General features: G+C 41.9%; 1 protein-coding gene across 1 annotated transcript; it reads right to left on the bottom strand.

The window, feature by feature from the left end:
- Positions 1-197: 197 nt before the first annotated feature.
- LOC115120632 (ephexin-1-like) lies at positions 198-18,419 on the bottom strand. Its single transcript, XM_029649586.2, has 9 exons — positions 18,273-18,419; positions 15,179-15,308; positions 14,997-15,071; positions 11,618-11,707; positions 11,309-11,460; positions 11,002-11,175; positions 2,599-2,672; positions 2,151-2,255; positions 198-1,145 (listed from the first exon to the last, which is right to left on the bottom strand). Exons 1-9 carry the CDS (start codon positions 18,410-18,412, stop codon positions 958-960), a joined length of 1,128 nt encoding a protein of 375 aa, XP_029505446.1. The 5' UTR covers positions 18,413-18,419; the 3' UTR covers positions 198-957.
- Positions 18,420-18,656: the final 237 nt, after the last annotated feature.

Below are 18,656 nucleotides of genomic sequence, written 5' to 3'. Positions count from 1 at the left end.
AATTCGCTCTCTTATTGGTTCAGATTGCATTTGATAGGTCTTTTACGATTGGTGAATATGGGAATTTAGGGAATTACTTTACAAATCTAGATTGGATGAAAAGTAACCAAGGAAGTTATTGTAATTGGTTAATCTGATATATGGAATATTATAAGAAATATTGCGGTTATTAATCAAATCAATTTCATACGTTGTAGTTTATTTTCATAAAGAATTAAATTGCAGTAAGTTATAATGATATTCTGTCATATGTCAGTTCAATGAAATAAAATTTGTATAAACAGAATAAGAAACATAGTAAGAATAAACACTTAGGTTCAGAGTAAATTAAAAGCTGAACATTATCAACTGACTGAAATACATCAAGAGTGTGACTGGTTATATCTCCTCTGCATCCCAAATGGCAACCTTTTCCCTATATAGTGCACTACTTTTGACCAGAGCCCTATTGGCCCTGATCAGAAGAAGTGCATCATGCAGGGTTCTCCAACCCTGTTCCTGGAGAGCCACCCTCCTGTAGGTTTACACCAGGGCTTTTCTAACCCTGTTCCTGGAGAGCTACCCTGCTGTAGGTTTACACCAGGGCTTTTCTAACCCTGTTCCTGGAGAGCTATCCTCCTGTAGGTTTACACCAGGGCTCTCAAACCCTGTTCCTGGAGATCTACCCTCCTGTAGGTTTACACCAGGGCTCTCCAACCCTGTTCCTGGAGAGCTATCCTCCTGTAGGTTTACACCAGGGCTCTCCAACCCTGTTCCTGGAGAGCTATCCTCCTGTAGGTTTACACCAGGGCTCTCCAACCCTGTTCCTGGAGAGCTACCATCCTGTAGGTTTTCACTCCAACCCCATTTGAAACGAACCTAATTCAGTTTGTCAACCGTCTAATTATTGTGAACGCCCTGATATACGGGATAGATAGGGTGCCATTTGAGATGCAGACCTCGTTCAGAAAGACCTGTCTATCTGAAGCAGGCAGTTGCCTGGGGAACAGTGTGCCGTCTGTTCAGGATGCGGTTGGCAGTCTGTAAAACATGGTAGCGCTGCCTGAGGTGTTTTCTCTGGACGTACTCATTGGTGACCTGCACCGCACAGTAATCCGGGAACCAGCCCCGCTCACCGTCCACAAGTCTCCTGCCCTCTAGGAAACCTGTGATAGCGAGACATGTTGTTAGTGAGGGGGGGGGGGGGGGGGGGGGGGTATGAAGATGGACTTCCAAGACATGATGACAACAGTATTGAGATTGGGAAAAGCTAATTAACCTGTAAAATCACATTGATTTATATTTCCCTTTTTACATCCACGGGAAATTGTCCTGAAGTGCTTTACAGTAACCCGGCCTATACTCTATACCTCAAAGGGCAAGCAGAAGCACAGTGGCAAGGAAAAACTCTGTAGAAGGAATACACCTTGACAATAACTATCATAGAATGAGGAGTTAGAATATTAACTAGCATGGAACCTTCTTATGATGGTCCAAAAGTCAGCCATGTTGGTCAGGGAGTTGGTCAACCAATGGTTTGCCAGTGCTGTGATAAGATATTGTGTAAAACAATGAATGTGAAGAATTTATCTGCACTGTATGTGTATTAGCTAGCTAGACAATATTTTTTTTATTTACAGTGACGGCCTACCACGGCCAAACCCGGACGACGCTGGGCCAATTGTGCGCCTCCCTATGGGACTCCCAATCAAGACCAGTTGTGATACGGCCTAGAATTGAACCAGAGTCTGTAGTGACACCTCTAGCACTGAGATGCAGTGCCTTAGACCGCTGCGCCACTCAGGAGCCTCCAACATTCTTTTCAAACAATGCGGTCAGTCCAGTCGATGATAGGACTCAGACAAGTTGTAAATGCAACAAGTACTGATATTGTATCATATAACAGCATTCACAGCTTCACAATAAAACTAAATCTGAGACATTATAGTCTGTTTACAAATATTTTAGAGGCTATTTACAGAAAATTGGTATACAACCCGTATAAACTGTATTTAGCATTATATATCAATATTGTAGGTTGACTTTAATTCCATTACACAATTTCTGATACATCACATGCCTTACTGTTATTGTCTACTACTCTACCCGGTAGAGTAGTAGTACCTGAGTGAAAAACACTGTCATGATTTTCTGGTCCACATAAACCTTACCGTCAGCAGTTTTCTGTATGACGTTGATGGTATCACCCAGCTGTACACTCAGTTCCCCTGGCTGCTGTGCTACGTAGACCTCAGTGCATCGTACCTGAGGACAGTCTGAGACAGGCGACGTGTTTAAGGTTCTGAACACGTGTCTTTATAAATGTGCATTACACCTTAGAATATGTGTTGTCGTTCGACTTATTAGTTTTAAAACACAACAATGAATGAATTAACAGAAGTCCCACTGAGGAGGCCTATGGAATCCATGCTAAATCTCCGCCGTATATCGTTGAGTGTTCTGACCTCTAGTGGAAAGACGAGAAACAACAGGGCCTTTGAGATAATCTGATAGGCCTGTGCAATTTCCATTTGGAGGCAAGAACACGATCAGGGTCCAATCGAATTTATTCCTGAGTTATCTGTTGGCAGAAAGATAAGGTCCCTGAATGACACTCACCCCATTCTTCATAGATTCCTTCCATCCCGTCCACTCGATGACTCAACAGCTCCATCCAGGTTATCTTCTCTGCACTACAGCAGTGGAAGACGAGAAGTCAAACTGTCACCGGCTCTAAAACATTTTCTCTATTGATAGCACTGGTGCTGCCAACTTAAAAGACGAGAAGTCAAACTGTCACACTCAGGGCTCTAAAACATTTTCTCTATTGATAGCACTGGTGCTGCCAACTTAAAAGACGAGAAGTCAAACTGTCACACTCAGGGCTCTAAAACATTTTCTCTATTGATAGCACTGGTGCTGCCAACTTAAAAGACGAGAAGTCAAACTGTCACACTCAGGGCTCTAAAACATTTTCTCTATTGATAGCACTGGTGCTGCCAACTTAAAAGACGAGAAGTCAAACTGTCACACTCAGGGCTCTAAAACATTTTCTCTATTGATAGCACTGGTGCTGCCAACTTAAAAGACGAGAAGTCAAACTGTCACACTCAGGGCTCTAAAACATTTTCTTTATTGATAGCACTGGTGCTGCCAACTTAAAAGACGAGAAGTCAAACTGTCACACTCAGGGCTCTAAAACATTTTCTCTATTGATAGCACTGGTGCTGCCAACTTAAAAACTAGGAGCACCAAATGTTACTTAGCACTAGAAAAATCAGCTTGTGCTTTATAGTCTATGGTACCCGGAAGCTGCGGTGCTGCGAAGCCAGTCACTTTCCCTTAATCAAGCTTCTCTTAAAGGGAAGTGAACACTTCTGCTATCTCACTCTCAAGTGAAGAGGAAATTGAGAAGGATAGTGGAAGGATAAAAGTGCTTCTTTATTGTTAAAATTAAAAATGGGTTTAGTTTGTTTAATACACCTCCGTTTTCATCAGGACCAAGATTTTACAGGTGCCTGGCTGGACTGGGGCCTGATTGGATAGTTCAGAGCCTCTGCTCATGGAATGAGAGGAGGAGGCAAGGTAGGCAGGGGGCAAAGAGGAGGGGCTTGGTAATTAAAGGATGCTTATGGAGTGTTTGTGGATCACAAAAGCGTGATTGGCTCGTTTCCTGAACTGATTTTAATTAAAACAAACTAATAAGTTAAAAGATTATAAGAAATAAAGAGTTTAACAAAAAGGTGTTAAATCTGGTAATAACAAGTTAGTACGACCTTAATTCTGGTAATAACAAGTTAGTAAGACCTTAATTCTGGTAATAACAAGTTAGTAAGATGTTAGTCATAATAGCAAGTTATTTTTTATTTTTTTTAACCTTTATTTAACTAGGCAAGTCAGTTAATTAAGAACAAATTCTTATTTACAATGACGGCCTAGGAACAGTGGGTTAACTGCCTTGTTCAGGGGCAGAACGACAGATGTTTACCTTGTCAGCTCGGGGATTCAATCTAGCAACCTTTCAGTTACTGTCCCAACACTCTAACAACTAGGCTACCTGCCGCCCCGTTAGTAAGTTAGTAAGATGTTAATGGTAACAATAAGTTAGTAATATGTTAATTATGGTAATAACAAGTTAGTATTATGTTATTGTGATAACAAGTTAGTAATATGTTAATTAAGGTAATAACAAGTTAGTAATATGTTAATTAAGGTAATAACAAGTTAGTATTATGTTATTGTGATAACAAGTTAGTAATATGTTAATTAAGGTAATAACAGGTTAGTAATATGTTAATTAAGGTAATAACAGGTTAGTAATATGTTAATTAAGGTAATAACAGGTTAGTAATATGTTAGTGGTAATAACAAGTTAGTAATATGTTAATTAAGGTAATAACAAGTTAGTAATATGTTAGTGGTAATAACAAGTTAGTAATATGTTAATTAAGGTAATAACAAGTTAGTAATATGTTAATTATGGTAATAACAAGTTAGAAATCTGTTAATTATGGTACTAACAAGTTAGGAATATGTTAATTAAGGTAATAACAAGTTAGTAATATGTTAATTAAGGTAATAACAAGTTAGTAAGATGTTAGTGGTAATAACAAGTTAGTAAGATGTTGTTGTTAACAACAGATTAGTAAGATGTTAGTGGTAATCACAAGGTAGTAAGATGTTATTGGTAATAACAAGTTAGTAAGATGTTAGTAAGATGTTAGTGGTAATAACAAGTTAGTAATATGTTAGTGGTAATAACAAGTTAGTAATATGTTAATTACGATAATAACAAGTTAGTAATATGTTAATTAAGGAAATAACAAGTTAGTAATATGTTAGTGGTAATAACAAGTTAGTAAGATGTTGTTGTTAACAACAGATTAGTAAGATGTTAGTGGTAATCACAAGGTAGTAAGATGTTATTGGTAATAACAAGTTAGTAAGATGTTAGTAAGATGTTAATTATGATAATCACAAGTTAGTAATATGTTAATAACGATAATAACAAGTTAGTAATATGTTAATTATGCTAATAACAAGTTAGTAATATGTTAATTATGGTAATAACCTGTTAGTAATATGTTAATAACGATAATAACAAGTTAGTAATATGTTAATTATGCTAATAACAAGTTAGTAATATGTTAATTATGGTAATAACCTGTTAGTAATATGTTAATTGAGGTACTAACAAGTTAGTAATATGTTAGTGGTAATAACAAGTTAGTAAAATGTTAATTATGATAATAACAAGTTAGTAATATGTTAATTATGGTAATAACAAGTTAGTAATATTTTAGTGGTAATAACTAGTTAGTAATATGTTAATTATGGCAATAACAAGTTAGTAATATGTTAATTATGGTAATAACAAGTTAGTAATATGTTAGTGGTAATAACAAGTTAATAATATGTTAGTGGTAATAACAAGTTAGTAATATGTTAATTACGATAATAACAAGTTAGTAATATGTTAATTAAGGAAATAACAAGTTAGTAATATTTTAATTAAGGTAATAACAAGTTAGTAAGATGTTAGTGGTAACAACAAGTTAGTAAGATGTTAGTGGTAATCACAAGGTAGTAAGATGTTATTGGTAACAACAAGTTAGTAAGATGTTATTGGTAACAACAAGTTAGTAAGATGTTAGTAAGATGTTAATCATGGTAATCACAAGTTAGTAAAATGTTGTTAACAACAGATTAGTAAGATGTTATTGGTAACAACAAGTTAGTAAGATGTTATTGGTAACAACAAGTTAGTAAGATGTTATTGGTAACAACAAGTTAGTAAGATGTTATTGGTAACAACAAGTTAGTAAGATGTTATTGGTAACAACAAGTTAGTAAGATGTTATTGGTAACAACAAGTTAGTAAGATGTTATTGGTAACAACAAGTTAGTAAGCGTTAATAAAAGAAGAAGGATACAAGGGTTGGAGGACATAGATACGAAACCTTAAGGTAAGGACTAGGGTAGGGTACTTGATAAATAGCATAAACTTATTATTCATTATTAATTAAACAGTAAAAGGTTGGTAGGTAAGTACACTGAGTAAAATACCACTTGAGTAAAAGTCTAAAAGTATTTGGTTTTAAATATACTTAAGTATCAAAAGTAAATGTAATTGATCAAATATACTTAAGTGTCACGCCCTGATCTGTTTCACCTGTCCTTGTGATTGTCTCCACCCCCTCCAGGTGTAGCTTATTTTCCCCGGTGTATTTATCCCTGTGTTTCCTGTCTCTCTTTGCCAGTTCATCTTGTCTGTTCAAGTCAACCAGCGTGTTTTTCCCGTGCTCCTGATTAAAAAATTATCTTTTGCTAGTCCTCCTGGTTTTGACCCTTGCGTGTTTCTGGACTCTGTACCTGCCTGCCTGACCTCGAGCCTGTCTGCCACACTGTACCTTCTGGACTCTGAACTGGTTTTGACCTTTTGCCTGTCCACGACCATTCTCTTGCCTGCCCTTTTTGTAAACTAATAAATATCACAGACTCAAACCATCTGCCTCCTGTGTCTGCATCTGGGTCTGTCCTTGTGCCCTTACACTTAAGTATCAAAAGTAAAAGCACAAGTATAAATAATTTAAAAATCCCTAAATTGAGCAAACCAGATGGCACCATTTTCTTGTTGTTTTATTTATGGATAGCCATGGGCACTCTCCAACACTCAGACATAATTTACAAACAAAGCATTTGTGTTTAATGAGTCCGCCAGATCAGAGGCAGTAGGGATGACCAGGGATGTTCTCTTGATAAGTACATTAATTTTCCTGTCCTGCTGTAACGGCTGTCTTCGTCCTCCTCTGACAAGGAGTAAGAAATGTCAGACCAATGCGCAGCGTGGTAAGTGTTCATCCTTTTAATAAACTGAACTGAACACTAAATACAAAATAACAAAAGAGAGCAAACGAAACAGCTCCGTCAGGTGCAACACCCACTAACAGATAACAATCTCCCACAACTCAACAGTGAAACCAGGCTACCTAAATATGGTTCTCAATCAGGGACAACGATAAACAGCTGCCTCTGATTGAGAACCATACCAGGCCAAACACAGAAATCCCAAAACAACCCACCCAACTCACGCTCTGACCATACTAAAACAAAGACATAATAAAAGAACTAAGGTCCGAACGTGACACTTGCTAGCCATTCAAAATGTAACGAGTACTTTTGGGTGTCATGGAAAATGTATGGAGTAAAAAGTACATTATTTTCTTTAGGAATGTAAGTGTAGTAAAAGCAAAAGTTGTCAAAAGTATAAATAGTAAAGTAAAGTTAAGTTCAGATACCCCAAAAAACGACTTAAGTAGTACTTTAAAGTTTTTTTTTCCTTAAGTACTTTACACCTGCTGAATGCAGTTTTATTTCTTGGTTCTGGATTCTTTGCAGTCGGTTCATTTGTGGTGTGAAGGCTGTGATCCAAGGAAGGTAGTGTGTACTCGAAGAGTAATCTGATGTAGCTAAAATATACTTCTAAAATGGTTTCCATTGATGCTCCATTCTTTCCACAAAGTGCTTTCAGGTGATTAGTCCTCTTGCCGTCCCTCTTTCTCGATGTTCTCAATATGGGTCATCAACAACATATTGCTTTGAAATATTACCCCCAGAAACTTTGCATCTTTTTCTATTTGTATTATTTAATTTTGAGAGTTATGTGTTCCTTTGGTTTGCGTGTCTGGTGAATAGGGCACACTATGTCTTTTGAGGGTTGAGTTTCACTTGTTTCACCACTTTTCTCTTTCTTCTATGCACTTGTTGAGTTTTTTTTTTTGGAAGCTACTTGTAGAAACTTTGAGTTGGTCCAGTAGCATAAGTTATCGGCAAATTGTGCTACTTGTCAGACAGAAGGTGGATGTCTGAGATGTAGATGATGAATAGAAGTGGGCTGAGGACTGCACCTTGAGGGACTCCAGCTTCTGGGATGAATGGTGTGGAGAGATGGCTTGTCTTACAGCTTAGACGTGAAGAAATTGAGGCTTTATAAGTTTCAAAATCGCCTCTCATTGGTCATTTTTTTGCGGTGTATTCCCACTGTGATTTGTCGTTGATCCCATAGGAGACCATTTTAAACATATAAACGTCTCCTTAATCATTTCAAGGGTAAATCTCTAATGAAGGCTGAAGCCCGAACGTGTTGATTTAACAATAAAGAAGCGTTTGTATCAACTTACTGTCTGTCCTCCAAGAGTTGCTGAATGTATAGACTGCTCACTATGTACGCTGCTCAAATAATAATACAATTGTAACAACAGCCAGAGAAAACTGGACACAAAACAATTGTGATAAAAGTGTAAAAACTTTGCTTGCCCACAATGGCACACATATAGTTTTGGCATTTAATCTGTTATCAGGTTGAATATTTTTCCAGGTGTGGAACACTAGTGCTACCAAATAAAAATTCCAGGTCCCACAGCAAAATATTTACAGATGTAGGATCTTAATTTTATTTTTATTTTGTTGCTAGGAAATGAAAACTTGAAGTGTATTCAAGGTTTAAAAAGGCTTCTAAAGTTTGACATTTCCATTTCAAAATGTCAGACTTGATTTGCCCTTAAGATAGATGTATCAACCCCTACACCTAGGACTTTCCATTACTTTCAAAATGAAGGGACACCATTAAATATCTTAAGGGACAGTGATAGCCTATTTTAAAGCATTGCTGAGATCCCATTCTTTCAGACCATATTGGGCCAATCGGTCGACTAGTCATCAGGAGTATCCCACATTAAAAAATACTACAGTTTACTATAGAATACTTTAGTACTTACTATATAATTCTGAAGTAAACTGTAGTATACTGTAGAATGCCATACTACACACTGTAGTATCCCTTGATTGTGTAGTGCTTACTTTAGAATTAGGTAGTAAACTGTAGTATACTGTACAATACTATAATACACTACAGTATCCCTCGATCATGTGTAGTACTTATTATAGATTTTCGTAGTTTACTGTAGACTACTACAGTATTCGTTGCAATAAACACTACAGTAATTCCGCAAACACACTAGTGTCTGCAAAAACACTACAGATTTTTAACTATAGTAATACTACAGTATTTAATTTTTCATTTACCCCACCCATTCCGCTAACCCATGTCCCAATGTGTGCCACCCATAAGTGAGAAACTTGCCTGCCAAGTTATAGAAAAGAGCAGAAGCTCTGAACTATTTGTTCAGACTACAGTTCCACCTACCTAGAGGTTATGGAAAATAACCTCTAGGTAGGTAATAACTTTTAGTATTTGTCCCTCAAGGAAAAAGACCCAACTTATACTGTATGTCAAAGATAATAAAACAAAAACACTATTAACTGTCAAATCTGCTCCTGCCACGCCCTCTACTGCTCATTCTGTGTTTCCTTGACCTGCCGCCACTCCTCCAGTGCTCTCTCCCTCTCTGTGAGTGTAATTGTGTGGGCGGAGACAGGTGACAGAGCAGATCCCCCACCAGCTGCAACCTGTTCCATAATCAAGACCTCTACAAATAGTCCTGCCACTTCCACGCTGCCAGATCGTAATCTCTGCTCTGTCAGTCTACGTTTCTAGCCTTTTGTTACTATTTAGATCCTGTTATCCTGTTGTGCCTGTTTTCCCTGTTAGCCTGACACGGTTTTCCTCTCTGCTACAGTACTGCCCGCTTTGAATCTGGTCCCTGTCTCCAGTTCCACGTCTCGTCAACCTGCTACTCTGTCCTGGATTCTCCACTCTACTGCTCCCTTGGATTCCCCTCCGGACCTGCTTACCCTGTCTCGACCCCTCTCCCTCCAGCCTCAGCCTCCTCACCTGCTTACCCTGTCTCAACCCCTCTCGCTCCAGCCTCAGCCTCCGCACCTGCTTACCCTGTCCCAACCCCTCTCGTTCCAGCCTCAGTCTCCGGACCTGCTTACCCTGTCCCAACCCCTCTCGCTCCAGCCTCAGCCGCTGGACCTGTTTACCCTGTCCCAACCCCTCTCGCTCCAGCCTCAGCCTCCGGACCTGCTTACCCTGTCCCAACCCCTCTCGCTCCAGTCTCAGCATCCTCACCTGCTTACCCTGTCCCAACCCCTCTCGCTCCAGTCTCAGCCTCCTCACCTGCTTACCCTGTCCCAACCCCTCTCGCTCCAGTCTCAGCCTCCGGACCTGCTTACCCTGTCTCGACCCCTCTCGCTCCAGCCTCAGCCTCTCACCTGACCCCTCTCGCTCCAGCCTCAGCCTCCGGACCTTACCCTGTCCCAACCCCTCTCGCTCCAGTCTCAGCCTCCTCACCTGCTTACCCTGTCCCAACCCCTCTCGCTCCAGTCTCAGCCTCCGGACCTGCTTACCCTGTCTCGACCCCTCTCGCTCCAGCCTCAGCCTCCTCACCTGCTTACCCTGTCTCGACCCCTCTCGCTCCAGCCTCAGCCTCCGGACCTTACCCTGTCCCAACCCCTCTCGCTCCAGCCTCAGCCTCCTCACCTGGTTACCCTGTCTCAACCCCTCTCGCTCCAGCCTCAGCCTCCTCACCTGCTTACCCTGTCTCGACCCCTCTCGCTCCAGCCTCAGCCTCAACACCTGGTTTCCTGCAACCCGTCTGTACTTCCCCTGACCTGCACTCCATCTTTCCCCTGTGTTTCAATAAATACCTTGGTTACTTCATCACAGTCTCCTCGTCTGAGTCTGCTTTTGGGTTTCCCTGTTCCACTCCGCGTAACAATTAACTATAGTAATAATACAGTATTTATACTGTAGTAGACCATAAATGCTACAGTATTTATACTATAGTAGACCATACATACTACAGTATAATACAGTCATGTCCGCAAAAACCCTACAGTGAATACTATAGTATTTATACCATAGTATGCAGTACCCTAGTATGTTTTATGTGGGCTAGTGTAGTAGTACTGCCTGTCTGATCCATAGATATACATATTCTGTGTGGTTACATGCTTCATTGGTCTGATCTGGGATGTGTAAACTAACTCACTACGAGGTGGCTGAAGCAGGAACTAAGATGTGGTTTTGCTGATCTTTAGGATATGTGGTAAACTTACTGTGTGGAGGCCTGCAGCAGGAACTGAGATGTGGTTCCCCTCTGGTTCTTCAGCAGAGCGAGGCAGAACATCCTCTCCCATGAAGCACACACCAAATCCTCCTTCTCCTCCAGTCCTTCACTCACCTCTATCAGGGAACGGTGGACATGATCCCGCACCACAAACCGATCCATGCTAAGATTCAATTTAAATTTTGTTATCAGGCATACCAACATCATAACAGTCAGTGTATTGTAACTTGAGACTGAAACGCAGACTACTATACTAGGACTGTATAGTAAGTGTAAGATGATACATCCCCACAGACCCTTTCCTAGTGGTCACCAGCAGTAGGTCATTGAAGAGGAAAAGGTAGATGTGACAGAGCTTCCGGTGACCAAAGATGTTTTCTTTCTCTGACAGCTGAGCTAGTTGCCCCTGTCTGACGAGCCATCGAGAGGAAGACACCAGGGGCAGGGCCTTGAAGAGGGAAAATACATGTGTGACTAGGACCATTTAAGGTTTGATTAAGAGTTCTGGTTAAATCTCATTCTCGGGATCTCTACTGATTTATCATTTATCACCATTTAATGCTACTTAATTGAAAATCAAAATTGTATTTAGCATTTTTTTTCACCTTGCATTCAAACTCAGTTTTGTTGGCGATGTGAACGATTTCTTCCATCATCTTCATCCTCCCCACCTCCCTATTGCAGGCCTCAACTACCTGAGGGGTCAGAGGGCACGGTGCGCTCAATGCCATTGGGTGGAAATTGTGCTAGTCCTGTGTGTCTAATATTGTAAAGTATTATAATTAGGGCTGTGGCGGTCACGAAATTTTGTCAGCCGGTGATTGTCAAGCAAATAACTGCCGGTCTCACGGTAACTGACCGTTAATTAACATAAACACATTTATCATCTCTTGGCTTCCACACACAGCCTACAAGCCACTGATGCAGACCTTTAGAACATCTACATTTTAAAAAGTAATATAGTCTACACCATCATAATAAATCCATTATTTATTTTAGACAGGTCTAAAGAAACATGATTTGAAGAAAAAGGTAGTCTATTTCAGAAGAACAGAATCGCATACTCTGAGTTGTCTTTATGTTAGGTCCTGAACTGGCTATGCCATATGGCTGTGGGCTGCATTAGTTAATTTAGCAGTCAAGATGTGCTTTGAATTTGGATTATTTAATATTATAGTAACGAGAATACAATTGAACAAAGCTGAATTAAATAGAAAGGATATTTTCTCCAAACGATTTGAGGGAGTTAACAAAGAAATAGAAACTCCAATATGCTTAATTTAGAGTAATGAATGTAACTTTAGTTGTTCTACAAACGTTGGGCTATATGTTTTGATGTTTAATACGCTGTAAGGTTGAATGATGAGACTCTAATGATGATTTGAGAAAAAGTTGCTTAAAAGGCTGCTTTGTTTTTTTTTTGCGCAGGCTGTACACACTTCATCAGTCTTGCTGATGCATTGTGCCCACCCCCCAAAAACAAATCCATGCCTTTTTGCGGCCATCCCTGAAGTGTGGCATTGTGCCCTTCATTTCTTGGCCCAGAGTGTGGCATTGTGCCCTCCAGTCCCTTGACCCAGAGTGTGGCATTGTGCCCTTCATTCCCTTGACCCAGAGTGTGGCATTGTGCCCTTCATCCCTGAAGGTGCTCAGAAGCATCTCTCACTCACATGGCTCACGTGATCAAGTCTTTCTCACAGGCTACAAGTGAAGAAAGACATATCGGGGACGCACAACTACGTGCGTCCTTATCCAATTCCGAGGTACATATTGAAGATATTGGAAGAACTGTCCACATTTACTTTTCGTCAGCCAACAAGATGAGTAGGCCTAACGAACAGCAAAAGCACTGGTCTATGTCAATATACTATTCCCCATAGTAGTTGACGGTGCTTGTGTATACCAGTTAGGCTCTACACCCCTTGTAAAGTGGATTAATGTGCTAAATTTTAAGAAGTTATTTGGCCACATATTGGCCTATGGGCTAGGCTACATGAGCTGTGCGACTATGATTAGAAAAAGTCCCACACAAAAAAAGCCATTGTTTCTTGCTTTACGCTGGGCATAATTTACAAGTGATAATATATCATTCACAAATGATAGGCTATATTGTCACCCATCAGAATATTCTTGATTTAATCTTGTCTTTACATGTACTAAATAATATATGTGTGAAATGTGTTTGGATTTAGAATGGACCATAATAATGCACCTTTCTCAATGATGGGGCATTGTAAAAAATACCTGTCATCTATGCACTTAAATAGCGAACGGATGACGTTTTCCTGTGGTTCATTTTCATGACAGCCAGGCAGGCTATCGTCCTGTAGTAAAGATAAGCAATGTGTTTAATATTAGTAGGCCTAGCCCATAGAATGATGATTGGAACCTCCTCTTTTTAATAGAGGCCATCACTCTGTTTTCTCGCGCAATTGCAAAGCCTATAGAAATGTTGCGCAACATGAGCTCATGGGCTCTCATAAAGTGTTTGATTCGATTTTCAAACACATTTGCATTGATATCAGAGAGATTAGTGGGACAATAGAGTGTGCTGAGTACCAGGCAGTTAGCAAGTTTGGTAGGCTACTAATGACCATCGGCAGCATCAGAGTTTGGAGAAGCCTAATTACCGTGACTAAAATGTCACATGGAGTTTGACTCCCTTCATGACTCGTGACCGCCGGTGTGGCGGTAGTATGGTCACCGCAACAGCCCTAATTGCAATGTATTTATTTTTTATTTATTTAACTTTTATTTAACCAGGAAAGGCTCATTGAGATTTTAAATATATTTTTCAAGAGGGTCCTGGCCAAGATAGGCAGTACCAAGTCATTACAAAAATGACAGACAGACAACATGAAAAACTACAAGTAATCTAGTAAAAACCATAGAATTCACAAGAGTATAAAAAAGCAAATTAAAAACATTGACAGGTCAGGGAATCAGCCTCAAGATCCTTCATCAGTGATTTAAAAATACCAATCGGGACAAGTTCTTCCAGTTTAAAAGTATTTTGTAAGGCGTTCCAAGCCGATGGCGCAGAGGACATAAAAGCCCTTTTACCAAATTCAGTTCGGACATTTGGAACAGTTAGCAGGATAAAGTCCAGCGAACGAAGAGAGTACCCACCACATTTCTGAACAATAAAAATGCCCAAATAAAATGGTAGTAAACCCAAAATGGCTTTGTAAATAAAAGTATACAAGTGACTGAGCCTACGAGTGACTAGAGAAGGCCAGCCAACCCTGGTATACAAAGTGCAGTGGTGCGTAAGGGTTTTGCAGTTTAATATAAAACTCAAGTGCCATGGTAAAACTGAGTGGAATCATTCATATATAAAATATCTCCATAGTCTAGTAAAGGCATAAATGTAGCTGATACTAGCCTCCTTCTGGCTTCAAAAGAAAAACAGGCCTTATTCCTAAAATAAAATACAAATTTCAGCTTCAATTTTTTTGTTAGTTGTTGAATATACAATTTAAAAGAGAGGCCGTCATCAATTAAAATTCTAAGATATTTATATGAGGTTAGAGTCGCAATCTCATTGCCCTGACTTGTAGTAACAGGTGAAAGGTTCAGAGGTCTAATTCTTGCTTTAGAAAACACCATTACTTTAGTTTTGTCATTATTGAGGATAAGCTTCAATTGACACAAGGTATGTTGAACAGTATAAAAAGCAGTTTGCAAGTTCTGGAAAGCTTTTGTGAGAGATGAGGCACAACAATAAATAACAGTATCATCAGCATAAAAGTGAAGTTGCGCATTTTGCACATTTTTGTCTAAATTATTCATATAAATAGTGAGTAAGAGGGGACCAAGTACAGAGCCCTGGGGCACACCATTACAGACAGACAATGTAACTGACATGAGCCCATCAAATTGAGTGCACTGAGTTCTATCAGACAGTTAGCAAACCATGCAACTGCATGCTCCGAAAGACCTACAAGACAATCTCTGTCTAATAACAGGTGAAAAGTTGTATACCTTTATGAGTGCTCTCAGTGCTTTCTCTGCAGACACCTGCCTCTCTGACCCCCGCTCTGTACTCTTCAAAATGTTCTAGGAACAGGAGCACCATCAATATGAATCTGCATTATCTTGCATAATGGCAGTACCAGGTCATATTTATTCAATAGGATACAATGTATCATCTCCACACCTCTCACCTCTATGAGGATCTTGAGTCGTGTGATCCTCTGAAAGGGAAGGACCAGGAAGGACTTCAGGGGCAGACGATAACAGCGTTGGTCGTCTTGTAGCTCCCGTAATATTTCCATGATCTGGGGGTTCTCCCTCCTGTTCAGGGACGCATTAGAGTTACAAAACAGGAACAAACTATAAGCCTCTGTTGTAGCATAACACACTACAGTACCAATAATGCTCTGTCCTGTCTCACGACCTGTCACACCCTGATCTGTTTCACCTGTCTTTGTGCTTGTCTCCACCTCCCTCCAGGTGTCGCCCATCTTCCCCATTATCCCCTGTGTATTTATACATGTGTTCTCTGTTTGTCTGTTGCCAGTTTGTTTTGTTTGTGAAACCTACCAGTGTTTGTTCCCCTGTTCCTGCCTGTTTCCCTGCTCCTGTTTTCTAGTCCTTCCTGGTTTTGATCGTTCTGCCCGCCCTGACCCTGAGCCTGCCTGCCGTTCTGTACTTTACCCCACCTTACCGGATTATTGACCCCTGCCCTTTGACCTGTTGTTTGCCTGCCCCTGTATTAGAAATAAACTGTTGTTTCTTCGACACTGTCTGCATCTGGGCCATACCTGAAACGTGATAGTACGAACTGGCCATGACTGACCCAGCAGACTCGGACCAGCTCAGCAATGCCCTCTCATCCCAAGGAGCCACCATTGGAAGGCACGAGGAATTGCAGACCTTATCCGAACACCACGACCAAGCATTGAACACATTGCTGGATCAATTCCGTGGGTTGTCTAGTATGCAGGCTACCACGACGGTAACCTCCCAGCCCCTCAGTTACCCGCCTGTTGCAGTACCGTCACCCCGCTTACCTCCCCTGGAGCGCTTCGAATGGAGAGTCGGGCAGCTGTCGGGCATTTCTTGCACAGTGTTCACTCATCATCGAGCTGCAGTCCTCCTCTTTCCCCTCGGACTGCTCTAAGACATCGTACCTCCTCACACTGATGCCCGGGAGGGCTCTCGCCTGGGCTACGGCAGTATGGGGACAACAGTCGGCCGTATGCTCCAGTCTGGAGGAGTTCGTGGCAGAGGTAAAGATGGTTTTCGATGCTCCATTGTCCGGGAAAGAAGCTGCCTGGAAGTTACTCCAGCTTCGGCAGGGCTCCCACAGCGTGGCAACTTCAGTTCTGGACGTAGGCAGCTGAGAGTGCCTGGAACCCAGAAGCACTGTTCGACATGTTCCTGCACAGAGTTTCGGAGGAAGTAAAAGACGAGCTTGCTGCCCTGGAACTACCGACGGATCTCGATTCGCTCATTTCCTTGACCATTCTGATCGATGGGTGACTACAGGAAGAAAGGAAGTGGAGAAGATTCGATTTCACTCACCCATCCAAGGATTCCACCTCGCTTCTGAGGTATCCCGGAAGTCCCCGACGGCTCCGTTGCCGAGAGAACCCGAGGCCACCCAAATTTCTCCGAGAGTCTCCAAAGGCTGCCAATTCACCTCTTCCCGAACACTTATTTTTGGTTACTACATGGTTCCATATGTGTTATTTAATAGTTTTGATATCTTCACTATTATTCTACCACATAGAAAATAGTCAAAATAAGGAGAAACCCTTGAATGAGTAGGTGCTCTAAAACTTTTGACTGGTAGTGTACATTGAGGACTGCTGGGTTCATAGCTGCTGGGTTGATCCGTCTTTCTGCCTCCCCCACCGGTGCAGGGTTCTTCTTTGTGGAGAAGACGGACAAAACCCTGCGCCCGTACATCAACTACCGAGGTCTCAATGACATCACGGTGAAGAACCGCTACCCGCTACCTCTCATCTCCTCGGCCTTCGAGCCGCTCCACGGGAGGGGACGTGTGAATGACTGAACGACCAGTGTCTACTACGAGTACCTGGTCATGCCCTTTGACCTTACCAACGTTCCTGCTGTGTTCCAGGCTCTGTTTATTGATGTTCTCAGCAACACGTTGAACCCGTTCGTCTTCGTCTACCTCGATGACATTCTCGTCTTTTCTTGCTCCGCCCAAGAACACGTACTCCACGTCCGACAGGTTCTCCAATGCCTCCCGGAGAACCAGCTTTTTGTAAAAGCAGAAGTGTGAATTCCATCACTCCACCATTCCCTTTCTGGGTTACATCATTGCTGCAGGGAGCGTACAGCTGGATCCCGGGAAGGTGAGAGCGGTGGTGGATTGTCCGCAGCCTACATCCAGAGTACAGCTGCAGCGGATCCTGGGTTTCGCCAACTTTTACATCCTGGCTTCTCGTCCTGGTTCTGGAAGACGTTCTGCACCCTCATTGGGTCGTCAGCCAGCCTGTCCTCCAGGTTCCACCCCCCCAGTCCAACGGCCAGTCGAAGCGAGCCAACCAGGACCTTAAGACTACTCTGCGCTACCTGGTCTCCGCACCACCTGGAGCCAGCAGCTTGTGTGGGTCGAATACGCCTGCAACCCCCTTCCCTGCTCTGCCACGGGCCTATCACCATTCCCTGGGGTATCAGCCCCCGCTCTTCCCTGAGCAGGAAGAAGAGGTCGGCATACCCAGATGTTTGTCTGCCGCTGTCGTTGTTCCTGGAGGAGAGCCCGTTCGGCCCTCCTCAAGACCACCTCCAGGTATCGACGACAAGCGGATCGGCACCCCGGCTCCCCGGTATCGTCTCGGGCAGAAAGTATGGCTGTCCACCCGGGATCTGTCCTTCCGGGTGGAATCCTGCAAACCCTGAGCCTGCCTGCCGTTCTGTACATTGCCCCACCTCACTGGATTATTGACCCCAACCTGGCCTTTGACCTGTCATTTGAAATACACATTTGTTTATTTGACACTGTCTGCATCTGGATCATACCCGAAACGTGATACTACCAATACAACTGACACATGGAATGAGCACATCTGAGACCAGGGCTCTTTCTAAATGAACTTTTTCCTTGATTCCTTGCATCCTCTCTCCTCGCATCCTTCTCAAATCGCATTGGATGAGAACATCCCATGTCCCTCCTCTCTAGCCATCTCCTCCAATGTCTTCTGAGGAGGAGGTGAGGAAAGAGGATTTGAGTAAAGAGGAATTGAGAAAGAGCCGAGGCAATATTAACCAATTTTCTTTACATACCCCAGGTTGTGCATGGTCTGTTCCTGGTAAGGCATGTTACGGATGTAGTCCACATAGGCACCGAAGTGGCTGCTGGTGTGGCGATGGATGACATCACACAACATGTCACATAGCAGGTTAGACTCCAGCTCCTCCCTCATTACGTCTAGAAAGCTGAGAATACAATATGTCACATAGCAGGTTAGACTCCAGCTTCTCCCTCATTACGTCTAGAAAGCTGAGAATACAATATGTCACATAGCAGGTTAGACTCCAGCTCCTCCCTCATTACGTCTAGAAAGCTGAGAATACAATATGTCACATAGCAGGTTAGACTCCAGCTCCTCCTCATTACGTCTAGAAAGCTGAGAATACAATATGTCACATAGCAGGTTAGACTCCAGC

This window comes from Oncorhynchus nerka, linkage group LG24 (genome assembly GCF_034236695.1).
Source record: "Oncorhynchus nerka isolate Pitt River linkage group LG24, Oner_Uvic_2.0, whole genome shotgun sequence".
NCBI classification, from domain to species: domain Eukaryota; kingdom Metazoa; phylum Chordata; class Actinopteri; order Salmoniformes; family Salmonidae; genus Oncorhynchus; species Oncorhynchus nerka.
The sequence above is the reverse complement of the archived record's forward strand: the minus strand, read 5'-3'. Positions and strand labels throughout refer to the sequence as shown.

Coding starts and splice junctions, on each gene's coding strand:
- LOC115120632 (XM_029649586.2), bottom strand. CDS start 18,412: ATGAGGGAGGAGCTGGAGTCTAACCTGCTATGTGACATGTTGTGTGAT. Junction 15,072..15,178: donor GACTCAAGATCCTCATAGAG/GTGAGAGGTGTG, acceptor TCCTGTTCCTAG/AACATTTTGAAGAGTACAGA. Junction 11,176..11,308: donor CTGGTGACCACTAGGAAAGG/GTCTGTGGGGAT, acceptor ATTGAATCTTAG/CATGGATCGGTTTGTGGTGC.